Source organism: Phaethon aethereus, assembly GCF_964289735.1.
Source record: "Phaethon aethereus genome assembly, chromosome: 9".
NCBI classification, from domain to species: Eukaryota; Metazoa; Chordata; class Aves; order Phaethontiformes; family Phaethontidae; genus Phaethon; species Phaethon aethereus.
In genome coordinates, this window is record NC_138585.1 from 11,947,070 (window position 1) to 11,963,275 (window position 16,206).

A 16,206-nucleotide genomic window follows, 5' to 3' on the forward strand; every position below is an offset into this window, starting at 1 on the left:
TGGTACTTAGAAACAGGTCAACTATTTACATACAGTATAAAAACTAAAAAGTAGTAACACTATTTTAAACTGGATTTACCTAGTTAAAAATAGTTACCTTTGAGACTAGTTAAAATACTGGATGTTAGAACAACATGGGAAGAGTGTGTTTTGCTCTGTTATTCAGGTTTTGTTTTTTTTTAAAAAGATCTTTATGAGTGGATGTGATGTTAACTATAGAACACGGAGCCTCCTGTCGCAAGTCTAATTTAACAGTTCAAATGTGATTCATGCTGTGCAATTTCAGCCACATGCTACTGAGGAAGTGGTTCAATACTACTGTCTTTCAAAGGCGCATCAAGGTGAATGAAGCAGAAGTTCATTTTAAGAAGGTTAGTCTATCGTAATCCAAGCTGACTAGAATGCAAAACACGAAAAGATGTATTGTTAAAATTTTTTTCCTAAAAACCTCAACCTATGACTTTAGAAGTTACGTGACCTACCCACCCTGAATTTGAAAATACTCCCTTGAAAACGTGCTGCCCGAGATCCTTAACATAAAGGCCTTTTTTTAAGAAAACAACAACACATGCTATAACATCAAAGGGATTATAAAGTTAGAACAGTAAAGGAAAAGCTATGCTGGATAACCTAATAATTTAGAAATACAATTTTTAAAACTTTTTTTCCTTGAAAAAAGCTGGTGCAGAGAATACTGCTGTTTTTATCCTGACTGTTTAATAATGGCTAAGAATAATCATTTCTTTATAATAAATTAGGTCTGCAGTATAAATGAACATATGAACCTTTCAAAAGAGACATACTATTGTTACTTTTAGAGTATCTAAAATGGATTTAAACTATTTCAAGGTTCATTGAATCACTTGCAATTTATATTACTTTAAGAATCTTCTATACAGCAAGCTGAACAGAAAAAAGCAAACATTCTAACAGCCCCTTTTCCCTAGAACAATTTTCATATAAGATAGTTTTAAATAGCTATTTTGGCGCATTTGCGCTTGCTTTCTCTCCCCCTTTTTCTAAAGGTAGCACAGCCAAAAGACAATGCAAGAATTGGCATTTGTTGACCGACTGTTTTCTTCTCCATCTGCTAAACGTAAGGGGAAGACGGAGACTTGAGTCGGAATGTCCCAAAATGGAGAATGTGAACTTGATGTTTACTTTGCCAAATCTGCAGGGATTTTGTTCTTTTCCTTGGTTATAGGTGATAAAAACCACTTCACTCTGCGTCTGCACGTCATCCTGTGTTCAGTTACAAAAAGTTTTCAATTTCAGCTGTTGATGAATTTGTTTTGAAGCTTCCATTTTGCTTCACTGAACACTGTGCAATCCAAGGCAAGAAACTTAAGTAAAATCCAAACAGGAGCTCCCAGTAAGAATATTTATGAGCAGCATTTTGTATATTCTGTTTTCTACTGTCCTTATTCTGGGGAGGAAGAATCCTCATCTTCATCCTCTTCATCTTCATCATTGAATGAGCATGGAGTTTCTCCCCGTGATTCAGAGTAGCGTGATGTTGCACTGCTGGACTGTTGACTGCTAGGGGCAAGAAACTGCCCAGTTGCTAAGGCCACTTCAGCGTCCAAACACAACCCTGGGTTCTCACTATCAAAACAACAGAAATGTCAAAGTTTAGAGGATTTCGCATGAAGTTTCAAGCTTTCTTTTTGGCCTCAGCTTTTCCTTTAGTTAAAGAAACACTACTAACAAGGAAAAATCCAAAAGCTTTACATTTAACACAGCTAATAGTTATGAAAACTGCTAAAATACTACTAAGTCACATAAAAAAGATTATTGTGTGGCTTTTTTTTATAACCAACTAGTAGAATTGCTCTAGCTGAAAAAAGCTTAAAGAAGAATAAATTCATCACAGTTTTGTCAATACACAGAAATGTTTGCGATATGAAATTAAGCTATTAAATGCCATGAGGAAGCACCTGCTCCAGAATAACTCCTCCTTCCATTTTTTTAAGGTAAAGGTAACCTCCAAGCAAAATATGGTTGCTGAGGTGTTTTTTGGATTGGGTTGTTATTGGTTGGTTGGTTTTTAATTTAGAATTATGATTAGACTGTGTGGACTAAACTTCTTTCATGAGAGCTTAAGCAGTAGTGCATTTAGACACCAAACATTCTTTTGTATTCTTCAGGAGTATTATCAGGCTTTTTCCCACATGTAATTACCTATTTGTAGTCCATGCCCAGGCAGGAATTTAACGTTAATCAGGAAAACTCTGTCCTTATAATTAAGGGCCTGGAAGTGATTCTGTTCTTTTGAAACATAGATACAAAATAGCTAGTATGTTCAAAATTCAAAGCGTGTTGATTTGACCATTCAAATATCATTGTCAAGGAAGACAGAATAAGAGACTTTATCACAATCAAAAATCAAACGTAATAGAAACCATCTCCTTTCCTGCATGTAAAGAGTATGAAACAGTGAGGTTACTGAAAGTATCACAAGCATGTATTGCTATCTGTCAATAAAAAAATCATGTTTTCTTTTTTTACCTTGATTTAGCATCAGAAGTGCCTCCTGCTGCCTCTAAATGTGAAACTGCTTGTGCGGAACTTGCAAGTAACCCTTGGTTTATCCATGAAAATCCTGCAGACATATCTAGAAGAAAGCATAATTGTATTTATGATAGTGACTTAGATTTTTTTTATTAATTTTACAATCTTAAACTTTGCATTCTCTTTAAAGTTAGGATTCCTTAGTTTAGAAGAGAAGCTATCAAGTTGATTTTGTACTGTAGATGAATCCTGTTTAATCAAGATGAAATTTTACATATATATACACCCCCGCCCAGTGTTTGTGGATGCACTCAAGCCTTGTTCTCCCTCTTGCTCAGAACTGTGGTTGTTTCTATGAAGCTTTTCCCTCTGAAGAGAATTCACACTGCAGGTGGCCCTGGCCAGTAGCTGTATGCAATCACAGGTACCTGAAACAGAGTTTCGGAGTCCTGCATGGAAACTTACTGCTACGGGTTGATCCTAGCCTTTGCTGTTGTGCTTTGTGAAGGTATAAATGGAACTGTACTTGTCAGGATTGGAGGTATGGCAGTGAAGCCACCAAGGCAGTATGTGTTTGTCATGTGCGTTCTGATGGCCAAAAGCAGTTCCATCTCGGTGGTCTCGTAGCTGGCTAAAACGCGTCCTCCTAATCCATTCTGACACTGAACAGAGACAGCAGTCCGCTGTGGACATGAACAGACCGTGTCAAAGGTCTTGTGCCAAGAGTATGAAGAGAGCCTGTTGTACACTGTGTGTGTGATGTATAAGTTTCCTCCCTAGGGACAGGAAATTTTAGGATTAAAATGGTTTTGCAATAATGCTGAATTCCTTGAGGTAATTTGTTAAAAGCCCTCTAAGGGACATGAACGTGTTACTTAAACGCTCATAGTACTTGTTTTCAAATTCCCTAACAAGTCATGCCTGTCCGTTGTTTTGCTGATTCTCTTGGCAGAAGCATGCGTAACTGGAAACAAGTCCATTGTTGTTTTTATTGACCTACCTGAATTCCATCTCAACACAAAGTTAAAATCAAAATAAAGTTATCGGGACTGTCTACTTCTTTTTCATGGTGCTTGCATGTGGTTCCAGCTGGATGTGTTAAACCGTGGTTACAGTCCTTACTCTTATTTTCTATGCCTAACCAAACCTCTGTGCTGTACAGCATGACAGCAGTAAAATGGGACTGTACTATTCATATTTTATCTTGAATTGTTCTATAATAGCAGGTAGGAGGAATAACTAAATGTGTTTGTTACATGTGCTTTCTCATTTGTCCTTCTGTGTTCTTGTTAAGCTCCTTGTGTGCTAGGCAGTACACTGTCAAATCTCAACTGTTTTAAGGTAAATTGTCTCACCATCCATCAGGACTCACAGGCTACCTTGTTTTGTGCTGTGGAGACTTGTTAGCAGTGAGGTATTTAATGACGGGTTACAAAGCAAAGCTCCAAGGTTGCTCTTCCTGCCAGCAGAGTCTTTGGAACAGGATGGAAAACATTAATGAGTGGCAGTTTTAGGGTGATCTATGAGGACAGAATAGGTAAGAATAGTTGAATATGGACAGAGCTGGATGGCTTTCGTTAAGATTGCCCTAAATGCAGGTTTGTTTGTACAGAGAACATGTTCTGACAGTCTCCTCCTGTCTTTCCAGGAAGAGGCCGAACCGTTTGGAATGACCGCATTGTATTTAGGTGAAGTGGATTAGAGGTGTATCACAGTGTTGTTTCCTGGTCTTTTGAAGGAGTGTACCTGTGTGTACATGCTTAATATTCCACAAAAATAACAAGTCACGGCTAGTAATCTTGTGCTTTAGTACTGTTTTGGGATAATAGCTAGTTAGCTCCTCTTTTTGAAGAGCAAGGTGCAGGAAAGTATGGATTTTATACATAAACTAGAAAGAAGGTTCATAGATGCATATCCCTGCCTTGTACTTTCATTGCCCTGTATTTCTAAATTTTGTTTTCCAGTGGGCTCTGATGAGCCAGGGAGAAGAGGAAGTTTGTGAAAGAGGGGGAGTTTAGGACTGTCAAAATAGAAGCATGCCTGCAATGAGAAGACTTACTACTTCTAGCAGAGCAGATAAATTACTAATAGCTACAGTTATGAACCAGGGAAGGCACCTTGGAAAACATTTCCCAAGGTGGCACAGTCTTATTATGAAGTAGGCATATCTTGCAGGAGAGGTATGTGGTAGAAATTTGCACTTTACATGAGAAGGCTCTACAGGAATACCCTCGATAGCCTTCAGGCATTAGGGCAAAAGTGCTGCATAGGATCACAGTTGATAGCTGAATAAGCTCATTCATTCACTCTTATCTCTTCAGTTCCAACTCCAGGCCATTTCCAGTCACGGCTTGTCATGCAGGTAGGTCGTAGAGCACTACTTCGTGCAGGGAAGAAGGTGGTGTAATCTAGAGGTCCTAAACTGCACCACTTTCTCTGCCCACTGCCTTAGTGGGATACATACAAGTGGGATGGTGTTACTATAACTATTAGTGCCTCACAATTTTTATTTCCTGGTTTTGTTTATCTGTAGTCTCATTTCTAGGAGTGAGGACTCAAGTGATGAAGGCTGGATGTGGTTTTGCATTAACTGCCTGTAGTATATTGATGGCTTAAAAGGCACAGGATGGTACTTTGGATGTGGTTCTACCAGAGTTTATGCTTGTCTCAGTCAATGGGCTATTTCGGTTCATCCAACAATCCCATGCTCCTTTACACTTGAGCTGTTCTGGTTTGACCCCTTAGCTTGGATAGGTCTATGTGCTAAATTGTTAGGAACGTCTCTGCCAGATAAAAAGCCTGCAGTTTAGTACCCTGAATCAGCTCATGAAGAGGGCAGAGGAAAGTTAACTGTGTCAAAATGAAGAAATGGGCAGCAATGTGTTATTGGGATTGTGACCCTGGGATGCCATCTTAAGCTGGTGCGAGTTGTCGTGTTAGAAATAACATTGCTCCTTCCATAGCAAGAAGGTGGCGGGTATTGTGGTTCTAGTGCAGTCTGTTGTATGTCCATTGCTTTTTCTGGATTAGAGACTTAGCCAAAGCAACACTTTCATATTAACTTTTGCAGGAAGTTATGGTTAAGCTGCTGTGTCCTCTACTCTTGCTCCCTTTTGGGAAACAAGAAAAAGTAAGGTAAAATCATGTCACTTTTACAAGTCTGCATCAGTTATGACAACCGAGCAACAGAAAAATGTGTTACAGACATGATTTAAGATATACATAATGGTTTTCTTTACGGTGTTAATATGCCCTTAGCTTCTACTGATTTCAATGTCAGTCAAGATACCTAAGGATCATACCAATGTAGTACTTAAAATATGTATTTTAAAAAAACAACCCTTTTTTGCTAACACATCGTGAAACCTGCATAAAACCTAGAAGACACTACTTTTATCAAATTAGGGCACTTGATGAATGACTAAAGCACATGATCCTCCTGCAAAGAAAATAATAGGCTAATAAGGTTTTGATGCACACAACATCAGGTTCAGCAGTTCCAAGCAAATTATTTGGCATTTTTAATGCAACTAGAAATTACTTTAAAAAAAAAAAAAAAAGCTGAGATGGTCCAAGCTTTTTGTCAATTTTAAATTTCTTTCATTGAACTGGTTTAGACTTGTCTTGACTTCCAGCTGTCTCTCCAGTTCTATTAGCAAGCACTACAATGCAAACTATTGTTAGTGTTTGGAAGTCAGTAACTATGAAAAAAAGATGACCAGGCTAAGGTCAAACCAACATTGTAGGGGAAATGATTTACCTACTTGGACACATTGGAACAGGACTGGTTTCTGCAGCAGTTGAGTTCATGGAGTCAGCTAGTGTGAGAGAACTTCAATTGTTGCTGTAACAAATTTACTCAGTGAATAAATAAGAGACCTTGATTTGCTTTTCTTGTGTGGCAGCAATCGAAGCCAATGTGCTTAAAAGTGCCATCATCAGAGGTATGGAAGTAACCACGAATTCTAAAAAGCAGTGATGAGCCTTCCATTTCACCACTCTTGCGGTGTAAGAAACAATGTCTAAAGACTGCCCAGGTTAAACTGGGAAGGTCTACTTAACTGAAAATACGTAATGAGGCAAATGCTGTTTTTTCAAGTATTCTGCAAAACATTTAAATGTTTCCCTTATTTGTTTGTTACTGCCATTATAAACCTCTACCATGCAATCCATACTCTTTACTGTAGATATGTGCTGAGTCATTAAGTAGCAAGCAATAGATACAAGAAACCTTTAAAATGAATGTACCTACTCTAGTAACAACACTTCTGGACTAATTTTTTCAGAGGCTGAAACAACTGAACGTGACCCATGTCTGAAGAGTACACTACTTGCTTCAATGCATTTTGAGTAAAAAATGAAATGAATACATTTCTTATGATTAAAATTCTAGATAGATTTCTGGCTTCTGGTCTGCTACTAGAGAAATAACTCTGAATTACAACATTCTTTATGAATATGCAATCTTAGAATCTGTTTTTTTCTGTTTAGTTTCTTTGAAACAGAGTACTACTTGTTTCTCACTTGCACAGGAATATCACAGTTGTTTTGCCTTTAATGCTTTCAATAAAAAAACCCACCAGCAATACATTGGTGTGACTGAATTCTTTTCAAAAGAAACTAAAACGAACTACTCATCACTAGTTTAGATGTAGTTTTATTGCTTCATCTTTAAAAGCTGGCTTTAATCAGTAAATAGTGTAATGATGCAGATTTTTTTTTTCAAATGTAAAGAAACCCTGTTCTCCAAAGATAAATTAATGCAGGTTTAAAATGAAATAGAAATTTTAGTTTGTTCCTTGATACACAGGAGCAATTAAGTAACTTGAAGACTGCAACACTATTAAAAGATGTGGGTTCTGCTCCTTTCCCCATTTTTACACTGGTGGTAAATCATGCGGTAAGTAATTTTTAGCTGAATGAATCTGCAAGGAACAATCAAGATGTCTTTCAACTTATCTTTTTGGCACCAGTGCAGCCTTATAAAGACTTGGTGTGTAATTTCAAAATTGACCGAAATTAATATACAAAATCTTAGTTTTAAAACCCACGAGGACAAGGGGTCCAGGAAAACACAACAAGTGTTGATAAACATAAGCACATTTAATGTAGTTTGCAATGTTAAGCCATTTAAAATGTACTAATTTTAGTAAATGTAACTGAATTCTAATTTATACCCAGCAGTTTTGGCATCACAGATTTTAAGAAACAGTTTCATTCTTAATTCTCAAGAATACAAAAACACGTGTTCGGCTTCCTGACTACTTAACTGTAGTTTTCTTAGAAAAACAAAACAGCATTTTTAATATAAAGCCTGCATTTAAAAGATCCTGACACAAAGATTAAATACTGCCAACAGAAAGGAATTGACTTTAGAAAAGTTAATTTTTTTTAATTTTTTTTTTTTTTTTTAAGTCAAATGTTTGATGATTCCAACCTCCCTGTGTGAAAGACAGAGTTTTATACTACTGTAATTTAAACAAGGCCAAAGCCTAGTTAGTAGCAAAGTCAGGGCAGTAGCTTTGTTCCTCCTCTACTCAAAAGTTGAAGTCTGCGTACAGTAATTCATTGGGTAACACCTCCTTTACAGATGAAGTCCCTTCAGGGCCTTGAGAAAAAGTTGGGCTACGTTTAAGCTTTGGGTAGAGCGAGAAGAATGCAGTCTGGCAATAACTAAAGGAAGTGATTACAAATTTTAGCAGCTCTAGTCCAATGATGCAACACTGAAGGAGATCGAGGTTTGGGTCTATTTAAATGTGGCCTGTTCAAACAGTATGACTAGGGGAGGTAAAAGCCTCCGCATGGGACACCTGTCCTGGAACTCTTTGGAGCCTCTCGCTTTATTTAGAGAAGCTCAGTTCTCAGATGGCACCTGCTGGCCATGTGTTTCATCCAGGTATCACTGTTTTCCGTGTCAAGTAACTGTGGAAATGACTGGACACAGGAGAGCCTATCACCCAAGCACTGGGAGGACACTGAGCATCTCTACACAGACGAACAGAGATACGGTCAATTCTTAGCGGCGCTCACCTACCTCAGGGAAAGTAAAGTGCGAAACGCAGCTGCATCACATACAGGTTACACTCAACCAGTTCAAGATGCTCTTTTTCTTTCCTTTTCCTCCTCAACTCGGGAGGAGCTGCCTTCTTCCAGTTTGCTCCTCCACATATCCACAGTTATTCAAAATTAATACTGACCCGTGAAAATCTGTTCTTGGTATCAGTTTAGTTATTTAAGAAATAATTTATTCATAATGCAGCTCACTCAGAAGTTTGTTGTTACAGATAAGTGTGAATTAAGTTTACAGGACAACTATGATGATAAACCGTCCAAAGTTAATTGTAAAACAACTCATTTATGTGCTAACCCTACTAGCTCTCATATAACTTCAAATGTTAAGTACCCATGTTAATAGGTTAATAACATTACATTTTCTTCTGTTAACTAATGTTATGAATTTGATCAGGAACAATATTTAAAAGCCTCATCTAACTTACCTGTGATGTAGCCTTCTAAAGCTTTTGGCACCAGTGATTTTGCCGTTCTTAGGTCCTCAGGTGAGCATCTGCCTGCCTCAAGCCCAAAAGACATTCCCATTCTCTTCAGCACCTCGCTGTCATCGTGAATCTCAAAAGTGTTATCAAAATTAAAGAGGTATTCAAATCTGCATGTAAAAAGTCAAAGTGAGATGGTTTTGAAAAGAGCACAGAAATTAAGCTTTTTTTCCCCCCGATTTTTCCCTTTTTTTTTTTTTGGTACGCACCGAGGTAAGTGTCAAGATTCCTCATTATCTGTAAAGGGTCCTTAAAAAAAAAGGTGCAGCAAATGCTGCTTCTCTTCTGTTTCTGTGCCAGGCATGCATACAGGGTTTAAAATGGCACTTTCTCAATTAATAACGTAACTTCACCACTGCAGGAAGAAAGTCTAAAATTTTCTTCCTCATTAAACAGATTCAAAGGGGAAGGAGGAAGGCCTTACCAAAAATTAACCTCCACTAGTACTAAATCAAATGCTTTTAAAGGTCACCTGCAGCCCTGTCATCAAAATAACTGTTTTGATTTTGCTTCTTTTACATTTCACTTTCTGTTCTAGTGTGCAGCACTCCTCCTGTGAACTGACCTATTTATCTTGGTATAACTTTGCTTTTTTGGATGCATTTGGATGCAGCTAGCAAAGCAGTCTGTTCAGAGCCCTGTATGTTGACAACCTCTCATTTCTGCTGCAGGACTCTCAAACTGTTTTTCATTGCATATAAAACTGGAAATAGCTATATAAATTTAATACAGCTTTAAGAAAAGCTGGGGCATCTAGACTAGCCTTATGCTGTGATCACGGGCTATTAAAGGCCGGGACAGCAGTGCTCCAGGGATTACAATATAAGGCTAGTTCCCAGTACCTCATTTTCTGCTGATAAAACCTTTCTCCCTGGAAAAGCAACCCATCCATGAATACGAACTTTAAAAGGTAAGTCACCAGTGGGTGTTCCATTAGCTCTCCAAGCTGGTGTCACATGTGGAGTTTCTTGATAAGATTTTTTTTTTTTTTAACGCTGCTTTTTTTTATTACCTCATCTAATACGTTTGGAAAAGTTACGTCTTTTTGTGCCTATACACAAATTTTTCATCTAGAAATCTACGTGCTTTGTACTTGGCGTAATTGTCAGTTAATGGCATCATTTCTTTTGTGACTCATAACAGTATTATTATGCAGCTGTATTTATTGAAGTGTAACCACATTAAAAGGGAAAAGAAGATGTGTCACTATACCTTCAACTGGTACAATTACATTCCTGCTACCTAGACTGGTGCAGCTAAAGTCACATAAATCTTTTTACACAAACAGGGGATGTGGGGCCAGTGTCACACCGAGTTACTACCAGCAAGCTGTGTAATAAGTAAGTAATAACTGAATTCAGCTTTTATGGTACCGGATTAAAGGCTGTATGTATTGATAGCTCTGCATTTCTCCTCCCATGTGTTGTGGTCAAATAATGGATGTCAGACAGGAGCGTAACTCCCTTCCCCCCACCTCAAGTTTCCAAACAAAGAAACTTAAAGAAGTATTTCTCCAGTACAGTTTCTAGAAACCTGCAGCCTCTGACGTGTAAGTCCCTACACTTCTACCTCTGCCATTAATAGCTACTGTTTGAGGGTTCTCTTTCAGGGACTTGACATGACCCCTTTTTGACAGGAACAACATCAAGTGCTATGATTTGCACAGACTGACTGCTACAAAACCACTTACATTCTTTTTGTGTAAAACCTGTCACCTCGTTTCTTCTCTTAATGTCTGTTAATTTTAATGTTAATCAGCAACTGTGTACAGTTGTTCTCTATGCACATTCCCCATGGCATCTATGCCTTTGTGGACATCTGTGAATCCAGTGTCCTCTCCCTTCTAGGCCAGAGAGTCCATCTGTTCCTTCTGTGAAAGCCTTTCATAGCTTCAGTCATTCTTGCTGCCCTCCTGTGTCTCTGTTCTGGTTATGCTATACTCTTTCCAAGAACAAGACAGCATAGAGTATTCCAGATATAAAAGCACTATACGCACCTAGTTTTATATTGTATTCCTTACTGTTTTTCATAATAATCCCCAGCATGATTTTGGCTATTATTGAGAAATCAACTTTTGTTCTCACAGAATGATCTACTGGGCTGCCATCTTACTATTCACTGCTAAGAGCTAGGGCCAGAGGCCAATACTGTGTATGCAAAGTCTGGGTACAGTTCCTGTCCCTTTTCCATGGTAAGTACAAATTTGATCAACAATTAATTTAATCTGGATTTTCTGCCCTTGCGGGCCATTCTTTCTCTCAGGGCACAAAAGCCTACTTCCTACATGTTTTCTCTAACGTATAGCGTTGTATCTCCAATGGCAAAATCTTCTGCACTTCCCATTAGAAGCGAGATGTTCTAATTTTCCAAGTTTCTGATACATCTATTGTGTCTGAATGCTTTTTTAAAACGAGGTACTCTGGTTCTTTTTTTTTTTTTCCTTTTCCCTAAGACATACAGCATTTATATAGAAGCACCACATACACTAAATACATTTTTCCTGTTTAAATGAGACTTACTTGTTCAGATGCCTCATCTTTTCAACAAAATTTTTAACTTCTTCCTTTTTATCTGAAGTCTCTGCTTTTCTTTACTCCAACTTCAGAAATGGGGTTAGGCAGTGCAAATAGTCACCAATAAACTACAGAATTTGAATTCTCCAAACTGACACCACTTTTGCCAACTGCCTTAGTTAGCAGGTCAATATAACAGTGGTTTAAATACCAGCAGTTTCTGGCACTGTTTATCTACATGCTGCTACTAATCAGTTGCACAAATAACCAGAGTGGAAAGCTTGTTTAATTTGGATTGTACACTTAATGATCTCCAGATGACAGTCATATTGAGGCTGAGTTATGTAAACTGAAATATCAACAACTTACCTTAAATAATTTTGGTGTGCTCAGTTTCAGTAGTAGTGTTTTCTGACAGTTTGAGATTGTAGAAGTGTGTTACACTTCTCTAGATCCCAAATGCCAGTTTAATCTCTGACAACTTCAAAGCAGCAGTTCTGAAGTTTCAGTATGAAATAATTGAACTTTTTAATGACATAAAACCTTAAATATAGAGTACTGTTTAAAAGTGCAGTAAGAACTGTATCGTATGAGTGTAAAATAAGAGTATAGTTAAGCTATATCAATATTGATCCTAAAATTCCTGACTTGCTGAACTGCAGTGCTGATGAGAGTACTCCAAAAGTTTTGTCATGGAATGTACTGGCCTTCGGTCCAATTTTCTACAAAAGTTCAACTTCTAATAGTATTGCTTTTTTGCATGTCCGTGCTTAGGTTACTAGAGATTTGTCTATTTTTGCTGTATGCTAATTGACTTAAGGTTCAATACGGGATTTGTACACCAGAGTGAAATCGGTAATCTACAGTATTAAAGCAAAGCCAGCTATTTTCAGCTAATAAACTAGTTGTGATCCGATTTAACAGTACCTCATACTTTCAGCCATATTTTCACAGGATGAAGCGCATAAGCACCCAGAAGTATGTAACTGGAAGACTTTCAGATTTTAATGTTAAGAGTGCAACTATAGCAATTTGCTTACAAAGACAGTATTGCAAATTTCTAGATAAATTCCTTCTTCCTTTTTTCTTTCAAAGAGCTAGATGCAACCTTTTTGCTATTAAAAGACACTCTTAAAGTTGTTATACCACCTGTAGGATGTTACTTTTGTGTTACACGGATCACCTTGTGCTTCTGACAATACATTTATGGCATATTGGGAATAAAAATTCAGAAGCACTACCACATGGCTTCATTAAAAGCTAGTGCTGTCCTAGTACACAATTTCATTCAGTTGTTTCTCCTGTGCAGTGAATGCTCTTTGAAACATCACTCTGAAGTGCCTTTTACATCAGTGAAAGTCAGTCTGTTCTAACTAGTGGTTGTAAAGCAATGTTGATAAAACATATGCCTATAACTACTGCAGTTGCATTAAGTATTTTAAAAACCCCAAAACACCCCCAAAGAAATTTGAATACATAATTACTTTTAGTAAACTAGAAATATTTCTCTCATTTGTTCAGATAAAAATTCCAGTCCACAAAGAAAACAAAATTCTAAAAAGTGATGCCATAAACACTTACTTATCACTTGATATGCTGCAGTCTATAACTGTTCTTTTGCTCGTGTTGACTATTAAGAAAGGCAGCTGTATTGTTGAGTTCAAAGCTGGAGGGCCTTGATTTTGTTGTTCATTTTGCTGATTTCTTTGTACCAAGTTTTTGAATGCTATTTGCTGTAGAAAGAAAGAAAAAATTATCACGGACAATAAAAGAGAAGACCTCAGTGTCTCTGGGAAGGGGAACTTTATAGCTGTTATTTACCAACTCAATACCTCCAGTAATTTTCTGTCAAAAAATAAGTTGTGGCCTGACTTCCCCTTTGCGCTAGTGAAGCTTGCCAGGAACAGAAGTTAAACACTAATTTTTCCCACATATCCTAATTGTTCTGCCCCCCCTGTAATCCCTGGAGAAGAAAGGGGCAATAAAGCTTGGTGGAGAATCCTTCCCCATTCCTTCTGAAAAGGCACTGAAGGCAGAGGTCTTCTCTGCTGTTTTGTATGTATAATTACTACTTAACACTGAAACAAAAGTTAACAGAAATTACAGCATTCCCCCACTTCCCCATGATCCATATTCTCTTCCCCTTCTCATCCATCACCCTCTTTTCTCTCCTCAAGAGTTAGTTTTGAAATTCTCCTCTGGAAGTTTTTAAACGGGTGCCATTCGTGATACCACTCGCTCTCTACTGAGTTCTTGTATCTGAGTGTGTGTGTATGAAAATGTGTGTTTTTAGGAAATGCTATTTGAGGGATTGGAAGTACTTACCCACTTGGAGGCACTACTCACTCCACTTACTTAAGGGGAAGATGGGTAGACAGAATCCCAAAGGACTGGTAAACCATTTGCCAGTGAACATAATCAAGGAAATAATGACAGTTGTAGACAGTGAGAGAGTACAGCTCTCTCCTTTTCAGATTAACAATTATTTTGTACTCTTAGAGAAGCTGCTAATTTATTGGGTCAGACAGATAGAGTCAGAATTGTGCCCGAAGTAGAGAAACAGTTTTTGGTGATGAAAAAAGGAGAAGCATAAGATACCTAAAGGTTTCAGTGCATATCTAATGACATGAAAATTGTATCAATATAGTTGCACTAGGGAAAAAACCCCGTTGTAGGGTCGCGCGGATTGAGGGCGCAGGCTGGTGAGACAGCTGAGCCCCGCTCACATCTGCCCGGTGCCAGAAGGGACAGTCCTGCTGCCTTTTTCTTGCTTCCAGCTCTGCCCTCCCCTCGTCCTGCCAGGCCCGGTACCACCTCCCGTACTCACTTTGTACAAAAGTTTGATTGCATTTAAATTACTGAAAGTCTGCACAGACTGGAACACTTAAGAATGCTCATACTGCATTTATAAAATGTTACTTTATAAGCAAAGATGCATTTGAAATGTATTTCTGCAATCAAAGCCAAAACTCAAGTCATCTCAAAGGTGCGTGTCTGTCAGAATGTAAAAGAGCTGGATTCGCCAGCCTTCATTCTGGACCCAAAAGTCTCTCTCTCCCCCAAAACAACTCTCTACACATTTACACAAGTTCAGCTGTAAATGTCATAGCTTAGAATCAAAGAGAAATTTTGCAGTAAGAACTACTCAGAGAAGGTAACTCAGGGGGACTTGGAGTCAACAAAGGCGACTTGGGAGTTGTTCCCATTCCCACTAATGTTGATAAAGCTTCACCAGAACACTTAAAAAGCTTGTGGCATGCAGGTGCAGCACGCTGTTTTACAAAGGGTAAAAATGGATGAGAACGGCAGGGTAAGAGGCCCCCCCTACTAGAATCCAGAAAGGTCACAAGCGTGAAACTTTTCTGCTCTAGTATATCATAGCTGCTAAATACATCTAGAAAGAATGTCAGATTTGTACTTGATAATTTTAATAATTCTTTCTATAAATGACATTAAATATACCTGCAGAAGCAGTTCTTGTAGTTGGGCTCGCTTCTGTTTTATCCTTTCGATCCGCTTCTGTTTTTCTATCTTAAAATATAAATGTAAATGCATTAAGATAATTACTTTGTTACTGTGTCTGTTCCATCGTGCCAAACTGAACAGGCTTTAGAGTTACATCAGTGTGCTAGCACCATTACAAAAATCCATACTTTCTTTCTTTTTAAATGGTGGAGAATTCCATGGCACAGTAAGTAAACTACACAAGTCTTTTCAGTGCCTCCCATGAAAAAGCAGCAAATACAAGGCACAAAGAGAGTAATCGCATAGTCACATGAGTTGCTCCATAAAACAGGTCTGACAAACCATAATTTCTTTCTTTGACAACGCCAGTAAAGAATCAGTTATTACAAGAGACTGTATTATTTCCCAGCCCATTCCTCTGTGTTGTGCACGAAATACCAGTTAGCACCAAATCGAACGCTTACTTAAGGGGCTGCTTGCGTTTTTTTTTTTTCCCCACTCTTTTGCAATTGTGCACATCCTTCCACTGTTCTCCCAGCTGCAGGCTACTAGACATAGATGTGTGGAGACTGGGTCATAACCTGCATCTTTCCAGTGACCTCTGCTTTTTGTTTGGACGACTCATTTGAGACTTTTGATTAAACTAACAAGATTTCAGCAACAAAAAAGGGACAGAGGTAACATTTTCTACACGGGCACAGAATCTGTTTCTTCCAACATGCTTGTTAATGCCAGTTTATGGGGCAAAGCTATCTTCAACCTAAATATGCAGCATGTGGGAACACAGTAGTACCTGGTACTTACTGACACTGCAGATACAACCAACAGTACTTTAATTAGTGTTCTGGGGCAACACTAAAGAATTGGACAGTAGTCATCATGTTTAAAAGGTATTTTTCCTTACTATCCTGTTGATGCCATCATTGTATCACTGCTCCCAAAAATATTAAACTCAGCTTAAATTACCTTGTCATTCAACCACTGAAACAAAATGATGCAGTCTTTTAAAACTCAGCTGGCCTAAACCCCTCCTATTGTATTTACAATGTTGCTTTATGGTGGTCGTCCCTGCCCTGCCCCCCCCCATCCTCCCCCGGAATTTTTATGTTTAAAATGCTTCCTTAAGAGCACAGTAGGTGACTTTCTCTGCTGGGACAAATATA

The 16,206-nt window shown here is 38.1% G+C and overlaps 1 protein-coding gene across 2 annotated transcripts in view; it reads right to left on the minus strand.

The window, feature by feature from the left end:
* Positions 1-1,421: 1,421 nt before the first annotated feature.
* The window catches only part of TFDP2 (transcription factor Dp-2), a gene marked incomplete at both ends in the record, with an annotated part of 44,039 nt that continues 29,254 nt past the window's right edge, over positions 1,422-16,206 (minus strand). For both annotated transcript variants that reach the window (XM_082003622.1, XM_082003621.1), the window contains 5 exons: positions 1,422-1,605; positions 2,509-2,614; positions 9,009-9,175; positions 13,160-13,311; positions 15,041-15,109. In XM_082003622.1, coding sequence (XP_081859748.1) covers positions 1,422-1,605; positions 2,509-2,614; positions 9,009-9,175; positions 13,160-13,311; positions 15,041-15,109 — 678 coding nt within the window. The remainder of the gene's footprint in view (positions 1,606-2,508; positions 2,615-9,008; positions 9,176-13,159; positions 13,312-15,040; positions 15,110-16,206) is intronic.